This window comes from Falco naumanni, chromosome 3, assembly GCF_017639655.2.
Source record: "Falco naumanni isolate bFalNau1 chromosome 3, bFalNau1.pat, whole genome shotgun sequence".
NCBI classification, from domain to species: domain Eukaryota; kingdom Metazoa; phylum Chordata; class Aves; order Falconiformes; family Falconidae; genus Falco; species Falco naumanni.
The window spans coordinates 15797433-15805919 of record NC_054056.1 but is presented as its reverse complement, the minus strand read 5'-3'; the positions used below and the strand labels follow the sequence as shown (position 1 = coordinate 15805919).

Here is an 8487-nt window from a genome sequence, read left to right as displayed (position 1 = left end):
GAGAGGCATATCTGAATAATAACTCCCAGACCGCACATCATACAACAGGAGCAAGCATCGCTCCAGAAGGAAGACACAATGGGAAGCAAAAGATCTGAAGCGTTTATAACCTATAGAACGATCAGGCAGAATTTGTTTGGGTTTTTCCCCCAGGCAGCTGCCCATCAGGGAGATCTGGAGGCAAGCTCCTCTGTTCTCACTTTGCTAAAGCTTATTTTAACGTAAAGCTGCCGGTGGGTGAAAGCTGGGCGATGGGCCCGGGCGGGCCGCCCTGCTTGCGGCAGGCTGAGGCGGGCTCCCGGCCCCGGCCCGTCCCAGCACCGAGCGGGACGAAGGCTCCCTTCGCCCGCCGTTTTGGCCCGGGGGCCGCCCGGCCGGCCGGCGCCGGGGAGCCGGGCGATGGCGAGGGCGGGCAGCTCCTCAGGCGGGGAGGCTCCACAAGATGGCGATCGAGAGCTCCCGCGCTCTCCTCAAGATGGCGGCGGGCGGCTCGGCGCGGCGGGCGGTCACGGTGGGCCGGAGCCACACGGAGACCCGCGGCCCGGCTCTCCCACGGCGGCAGCGGCCTCGTGGGCGCTGTGTGAAGAGGTCCCTGGAAAAGAGGCGCTTGGCAATCGCCTCTGCTGAGCCCACGGGGGAAGCCCCAGCGGCGGCCCGTCGAGGGCCGCGGACAGCGAGCCTGGTAAGAGAGCCGGGGCCTGCGGGGAGAGGGTTCGGGGGAGAGGGCCGGGGGGAGCGGGAGCGCCTGGCCTGGAGGGAGAGCGTTCGGGGGAGAGGGCCGGGGGGCCGGGGGGGGAGCGGGAGCGCCGGGCTTGGGGGGAGAGCGCCGGGGGACCGGGCCGCGGCACTGCAGGGGGGTTGCGGCTGATTATTAACCGCTACAAACTGAGCGTCACCGTGAGGGAATTCCCTGGTGAATTTATACGGGTTTTTTGCTTTTCCTGCTTTCCCACCGCTTTGTTAGACACCTGCGTGCAGAATACGGTGCGGGGGCAGGTTTGTGTGCTACTAGGCCGGATTTCGGATTTGTTACTGCTGAAGGGCCGGCGGTAGGCCCTTAGTGCGCTGCTAGCAAGTGGCGGGATGCTTGGCTGTACCAGTCTGCTGCTTGAATTGCCATCTACCACATCCCTAAGAAAATACGAAAATGCCAGTTAGACATGTACAGTGCTTGTTTATGCTTTGAAAAGCAGCTTTCCACTGGTGATAGACTGTTTAGTGTAAGCTATCTGCTCCTCTTTTCTTCTTTTCGTGTGCACTTGCTACTAATTATATTTTTAACAATATAGCTTTGGATCGAGGTGCCGCTCACTTGATGGAGCCCTTCAGTTCCACATGCAGCCTTGCAACTAAAGAGATGCAGTGATTTTATTTTTCTTTATTTCAAGTAATCTTATTTAGGATCTTACCTTTTTTCTAACAGCGTTCTTCACATGAAGCAGCTGACAGACCACCCTCAAAGAGGCAAAAATGTGAGAAGAGTCTAGTAAAATCAGAACTGGAAGGACTTGAGTGTGGAAGTGGAAGCCTCACTGCATTGGGGGAAACGCTGAAAACACGTGATGGGGATGGACATTCAAAAGATTCAGGAGATCGTGATATAACTCAGCAGAAAACAGGTGAAGGCATTCCAGAGACTAACAAAGAGAAACAGGAAAAGGAGCATGATGTTTCTCTCAAGCCACATTCAGTGAAATCAAGCGGTGCTCCATCAAAAATGGATGATGATGAAAATCTGTGTCATCATGCCTGCACTGAAGAGGAAAGCAGCTGTAAAAGTGTACTTTCAGATGGGCCCAGCTTGGAGGATGCAGATCTCCCAAAGAAGCCAATACAACTGGACAATAGTGCTTTCTTGGATGAAGACAGCAACCAGCCAATGCCAGTGGACCGGATCTTTGGAGATGTTGGGGTTTTGCAGGTAAGATGGTGACAGTCTCTTCACACTTTACAGGCTCGGGTCTGTTACCCTGAAGTCTTGCATCTTCAAAGTTAGGCTAGCATCAAAATTGTAGGCAAACTTGACCAGTATCAGTAGACATCTGGAGTCATATCCCTGGCCCCTAGACAGAATTGTCTCAATCAGAGATCAAATTAATTGCCCAGACAAATTAATTTAAGATGTAAAACCTCTCTTACTTAGATTACCTAGTCCAATTCCGTATGACGTACACGGCTATATTATGGAGACACACCATTACTGTCAAAATAGTTTTTTTTACTGTTTCTTAGTAGCAATTATTGTAGCTCTTTGGCAAGGAAGCTGGTTTCTGGCCACCTCTGCTTTCACATTGATCAAAGGCCAGAGCTTTAAATTCAAGCCCCAGGTCTGCCTTTAGTACACTGTAACTTTGGGCAAGTGATGCTGCCTTCTTTTAGGTGTTTCATGAGGAATGGTATTTAGTGGAAGTAGTGTGGACTTGTTTGTGGAGCACTTCACCCTCTCTGTATCCTTGAGCCTGCAGATGGAATGCCAGCCCTCTCCTTGACCACCATACCCTCTAAGTCCCTCTGCTATAGCTATGGGTTTATGCCACCACTTCCAAGTGAAGAGGTGTGTGTTGGTGCCTTGTGTCTTGGATGTTGAAGTATGTGAGGTGTTGGAGAGGCAGGAGGTCTGCCGTTTGCCACAACAGACTTTCCTTTATGGTTTTATGTTTTTCTTAAAGGATCTCCCAGCAGTTGCGCTTCCAAGCACAATGATGAGCAGGCGAGAATCCAGAAAACTGCATTTCATTGCAAAGGAAGATGAGGAGGAAGAGGAAGAGGATGTTGCCTAACAACAAAGTGTTATCAAATTAAACCTTTTTCTTTGCAACCACGTAATGATGGTTGGTTATGTTCCTGACATAAGGTGTCTGAGTTTGCTTTTTTGAGAGAGAGGACTGGTAGAGTTTGTTTTTCTGGAATTGGCAGAGACAGTATTCTCCCATGGTTATCTGGGGCAAGGCAAAGACTTGACTGAATTTTCAGTGAGTTGGAAGTAAATTGTAATTTATTGTTTTACCTCAAATACTTAGGAAAAGAACAGGGAAAATATAAGTTCTTATTGCTTTTTTTATATATAAATTTGAGACCCTACCTGGGGTGAACACTTGGTCTTGGTCCTTTTTTAAAAACAGCCAAGAAAAACATGTTAGAACAAGGGCCTTTTTCTTTTAATTCTGCGATGTCTGCCATTGCAGCATCCAGATAGTGACACGGCCAGTTGACTACCCAGTACAAAGGGGGACACTGGCCTCTGTTGTGCAAGTTGTGTTGCATTGTTTACTTCTAAACCAGAACCAATTAAACGTGTAAAATGCAGTTCTTCCAGCAAAACACAATGCATGGATGTCTATGTGAGTTCAGTGTTGTTAATTCGTGGAAGTTGAGTGCATTTTTATTGCATGTCAGTTCTCTGAAGGACCACCACATAAAGCTGACTGCTCCCTTCTTCCACCAGACCAGGTGTCAGCATTGCTTTTTATAATGGTTGTGTAATGCAGCCCACCACAGTATTTTCAACTGACTTCAAGGGTTAGGAATAAGAATTTTGCAAACAAATGCATTGGTGGTGATAAAGGAGGAACGAAATCCCATGTCAGACTTGATCGGTATATGAATGAGTGCTAAGGATATGGGTCAGTTCCCCAAACTTGTGATTTTGACCTGCATTTTCAGAAAATAATGAGCAACTTCAGATTTCAGGAAGTGTTAACTCACCCAGTGTTTATAATACTTCTTTGAAAGTGTGATTATGCCATAAGCTTCCAGATCTTTATTGTTACAGTTTCTTCTACATTTCTAAAAATATAAAGATGTTATCAGCAGATGGTTTAAATAAATATTAATTTCTACAGCTATAGCCTGTTAAACATTCAAAAGTTGTAAGCCAAACAAATTGTATATGCATGACATGTTAATTTATTCACATTTCCACTCCGGCTGATGCACTGTTTCTGTCAACGGTATTTTTTGGCTCCTTTTCACTCTAATTCTGTAACACAGAAAAATCTAATCTTTTAATAGCATATTCATGGTTTTCAGCACAACTCCATCTTGAAGTAGCTCTCCCAGCTTTCCTTAAATGCCATATTTGCTACTGCCTCTTTGTAGCAAATATGCCTTCACACACATTCATTTTCATTTCAGCACTGTGCAAAATGGTGATTTTGTTTGTAGGAAGCATGCCGTACAGATGACATTGTGTTTGTCATCAGAATGTTAGCTGTGATGCCTTCCCCAATGTCAAAAGAGTGTCAGGTGCATTCTAGCTTAGTTACCGATGACGTATATTCAGTAAAGCAATCTGGAAGGATCGATTGATTAAATGCATTGGTATTAGAAATCCCATCTTTAAAACACACAGACTTACTTTTCATATTGAAATGTTTGGGAGGGGGATTGAGTGTGTTGTTTAAAAGTAAATCAGTACTCTCTGCAGCAAAGTTCCCGCATTTCCAAGACATAGTAAGGTATAGGTCACACAGCAATGCTATTTTAATACAATTCTGTGTGGACTAGCTGAATTTATCCAGGTGAGAAAGAACACCGACAACAGGGTAGAAAAAAAAAGTCTTCCCTAGAGATCAGGGAAGTTATTTATGTAGCAGAAAGTAGCTAGTGTTCCATTCATGAACCTGTTTGTTTCCCTGTGCCCAGTCTTTCTAGCCTGAATTGGCCATGCTATATTACACCCGATTAACCATGCATGCACCTCTGCTTCCACATAAACACAGAGAAAGATAGTGGCGATTATATTTATTTTTTAAAAATTCACATCACTTACACAGCCAGTCCTTAAGAGTTCAGTTGCTATCAGCTGCTATTTAAAAACAAACTAAAAAAATCAAGTAAAAATTGATCTATTTGTATTTTGTTACCGGAGGTAGGAAGTGTCTTACAAAAGCAGTATTCTCTAAAGCAGCAGGTAAACATGATTATTATTATTACAGTAACATTGCTTGTATTGCTTCAGGCAAACTCCAAGCTAAAGATGCAGAAAACGTTTGAAAGGAGAGGGAAATGAATTGGAAAGATGACAAAGAACAAAAGTGGTAAAAGCAAAGACAGAAAGGGCCTTGCTCTTTGCTCTAGGAGATGCACAGCTAAAGCACCAGTAAATAGAGTGGTTGTGGATGAGCACAGGTGTTTAGGTACAGAGGAGCCAGCCGCTCAGTCACTGAATTGCCCCTTGGCATACCTGAAATACAGTGGTTGTCTGCTTGGAAAAGGCACAGAGGAACAGAATTATCCTAACATATTCTTTGTTTGGCTTAATGGTCGGAGAAATACTACAAGACCCCTTCTTCAGTTCTTAAGAAATGTTTTGTCCAAGTTTCGTTTCCGTGTACTGTGAGTTTTGGGCCTATGTTTGTCACAGCAAGAAAGAGATCGTAGGGCATAATCAGTGCCAGCCTCTGACCTCATTTTTATACCCTGACACACATCTGTTTTACTGCACTTAACACAGTGTGATCTAAGGAAGGCTTGCAGTAAGTGAGAGTAGAATTATGAACGTATGCTTTTGAGGCTGCAGTTGAATTACTTGGCAAGTCTCTTTTGCCAGAGACTTACGTAAGTTCTTGTTTAAGAAACTAGAGCTATTTAAAAGTGATACCACATTACATGATTTTGAAAAAAGCAGAAGTCAGTTCCAGAGATAGCACTACGAAATCTTGTGGTTTTGCTTCCTTTTTCTGTAAATTTTAGTTTTGTCACAACTGAGATTATGATTGGTTTTCTTATGGCAAGCAATATGTACAAGTTTTAAATTATCCACTGTAAACAGCAGCTGATAGAAATATTCCCAGTTCACTTCTCTCCCATCTCGTGTTTTGACAGCTTCTGCCAGTTCTGGGACAACAGCACGTTTCTTCTCTATTCTATAGTACACAAAAGAAAACAATATTGCTGTCAAAAGCTTTTTCATAATAATCAAGCCTCCATCTTCTTTTAGAGCCAGGCAGAATTTGAATTCTTTCACCATAACTAGGTTTATAATTTTTTTTTTCCTGAGGACATTAGTTTAGCAAATCCTGTTTACTTCACAAGTACACAATGCCTGAAAATGGGCCTGGGTTTTTTTGCCACAAAGGATAACATGGTGAGGAGGGGTACGTTCTCATCCAAAGAAAATGTGAAGGGAAGCAAAGCAGCTAATGAGAGACATTATAAATCTGTCTTCAGGACTATGTTGCTGCAAACAGCTGCAGCATCCAAGCATCTTTTTATCACAATGCACTATTCTTAGGGGAACTAACTGCACAGGGCAGGGGGTAAAGGTTCAATGGCTCTACCTTTCCTGCCTAAGATGAAGGGCATGAAATGGGTAAGCGTAGATTAATACTTTGTACATACATGTGATCCAGATTCCAGGTACTGAAGAGGATTCTGCTTTCCCTGTTACTGTAGGGGTTGATTGAATGCTTACATGGGCAGTCATCTCTGTCAAAAGGCCCCTGTAAATCAAGAGGGCTGTGATGAAAGGTGTACTGCCTGTCACCCCAGCACAGCGCTCCCGTTTGCTAGAACTAACCATAGATCGTGGAAGCTATGACATCACCCAGCCAAACTTCGCACTGTGCTACACAAGCATGCATGTAGCTGTTCCCTTTGTCTAACAGCACTGCAAGTCACACCACCGCTTGTTGGAAGCAAGACTCTGCTTTAGCAAGGGCTGAACGTACCTGACAAGAGAACCATCCCTCCATAGTGCACAGGCGGACTGCTTCCTCCTCTCTTCTGTCAAAGTAGCATCCGTTGTATTTCACGGATTTCAGTTTGTCTGACATCAGGTCAACTATGCTTTTATATGCATCTCTTGCTGTAGGATGAACATTTGAAATAAAACTACTAACCTAGAGGAGGGGTAAAAAAAAAAACAACAACCAAACCAATCATTCCATGGTGTCTATAGCAGCCTAAGGCTCTTCTCTACAATCTGTATGTTGCACTGTAAAAGTGTTTTTACATATATATATACACACACACAGAGCGGTCACAGATTTACTTTTACTAGCAGCTTGAGACAAAGTTACTTCAACAGAAACTTTTTACCTCTTTCATGTAGCTTCGTATTCTGCTTTCGCAACTGTATCGCATATAGCTTGATTTGTTCTTAAAACGAGACTCTAGACCTAAAAGCAATTAGATTGTGTTGTAACCTAGCACTTGCAGTGCTGTGCTTCTACCTGGCTGGAAACTTACCCCTTTTCATTCTCCCTTTTCACAGACTCAGTATGCACAGGGTTTTTTTCCTCTTTCCCATTTTTATTCCACTAGTTCAAGACTACCCTGCTCTTAGCACTTAAAAGGACCATGCAGAGCGTATGCAGCGAGAGCAGTAGCTGATATTATAGATGTTAAATGTTACACGTTAATGCGCATACACAGAACACTAACAGATGATGAAAAATCAAATTGTTCAGAACTGCAACAATGACTTGGGAATAGGAGGGGGACCTTGCAAAGGAACCATAAGGAAAACAAGGGAAGATTTGCTGGCTCGTATGGGCAAATTTCAATATGCTGTTAGCAAACTTAAAGTACTGCAAATGCAGACCGGTGTTAATGGGGAAAAATTTGTTCCAGAGCTATCTGGGATACAGCGATAGGGAACACTTTTTTTACCGTTTTCTGATAGCAGATACAGGTTTATTTTCAAGAAACCTGGAAACGCATGCTAATGTAAGCAGTAACTAATCCCCCGACCAGATGCCAAATCTCACTAGGCAGAAGGACTCCCACATTTTTAAACTCCTTTAAGAACAGTAGCCTGGCAGAAGCGACTCTGGAGCAGAGTGCGACCTGGTGCCCCGCCGCAGCTGCGGGCGGGCGGCAGCCGTACCTTCGAACCACTTCTTGTCGTCCTCCTTGTCCTCGGCCAGGATGTTTTCGCTCAGGTTGTGGATGAGATCCGCCAGCAGCTTCTGCCTCCTGGGCGCCCGCTCGTCGGACAGCAGCTTCTGCGCCGCCTCCACCACCGCACGGCTCTGGGTGCAGGAAGCAGCCAGGAACCGCTCGATGTCGCTGGCACCTGCGGCTTGCGCGGGCGAGGGGCTGAGGGGCCGCGGTCGGGCCCCGCCGCCGCCGACCCCCGCCCGCCGCCGACCACCCCCGCCGCCGCCGCCGCCGGCCACCCCCCCGCCCGGCCGGCCCCGGTGCACTCACAGCCCTGCCATGTCTCCCCGGGCCCCAGCAGCACCAGCTCCGTCTGCGGCGGCAGCGTGTGGAAGTAGCTCTCGCTCAGCTCCGTCCCGTCCTCGCAGAGGCAGAGCCGGCTGCCTGCCAAGGGAACCTGCGCCCCGGGCGGGTGAGAGCCGAGCCCAGCCGGCCCCGCGGCCCCGCGCCGCGCCCCCGGCCCGCACCTGCAGCAGCCGGCAGCCCTTCCGCAGCAGCCCGCGCAGGCTCCCGGCCGCCACACCGAACTTCTGCGGGCTGCCGCAGCCGCGCAGGCGGAAGGCCCGCAGCCGCTCCGCCATGGCCCCAGCCCCGCCGCCGCCC

At 46.7% G+C, this 8487-nt stretch overlaps 2 protein-coding genes across 3 annotated transcripts; one reads left to right on the top strand and one right to left on the bottom strand.

Annotated features, from left to right (window-relative positions):
• The first annotated feature begins 313 nt into the window (after positions 1–313).
• On the top strand, positions 314–3921 carry C3H1orf174 (chromosome 3 C1orf174 homolog). Its single transcript, XM_040587410.1, has 3 exons — positions 314–682; positions 1424–1921; positions 2670–3921. The coding sequence occupies exons 1-3, from the start codon at positions 443–445 to the stop codon at positions 2778–2780; spliced, it is 849 nt and encodes a 282-aa protein (XP_040443344.1). The 5' UTR covers positions 314–442; the 3' UTR covers positions 2781–3921.
• An 807-nt stretch (positions 3922–4728) lies between these two features.
• DFFB (DNA fragmentation factor subunit beta) lies at positions 4729–8485 on the bottom strand. Of its 2 annotated transcripts, XM_040587408.1 has the most exons (7): positions 8352–8485; positions 8155–8281; positions 7832–8020; positions 7042–7121; positions 6672–6842; positions 6343–6443; positions 4729–5867 (listed from the first exon to the last, which is right to left on the bottom strand). In XM_040587408.1, exons 1-7 carry the CDS (start codon positions 8463–8465, stop codon positions 5651–5653), a joined length of 999 nt encoding a protein of 332 aa, XP_040443342.1. In that variant the 5' UTR covers positions 8466–8485; the 3' UTR covers positions 4729–5650. The 2 variants fall into 2 exon arrangements, with proteins under 2 accessions (XP_040443342.1, XP_040443343.1); XM_040587409.1 differs by lacking the exon at positions 7042–7121 and having other exon boundaries at positions 6672–6808.
• Positions 8486–8487: the final 2 nt, after the last annotated feature.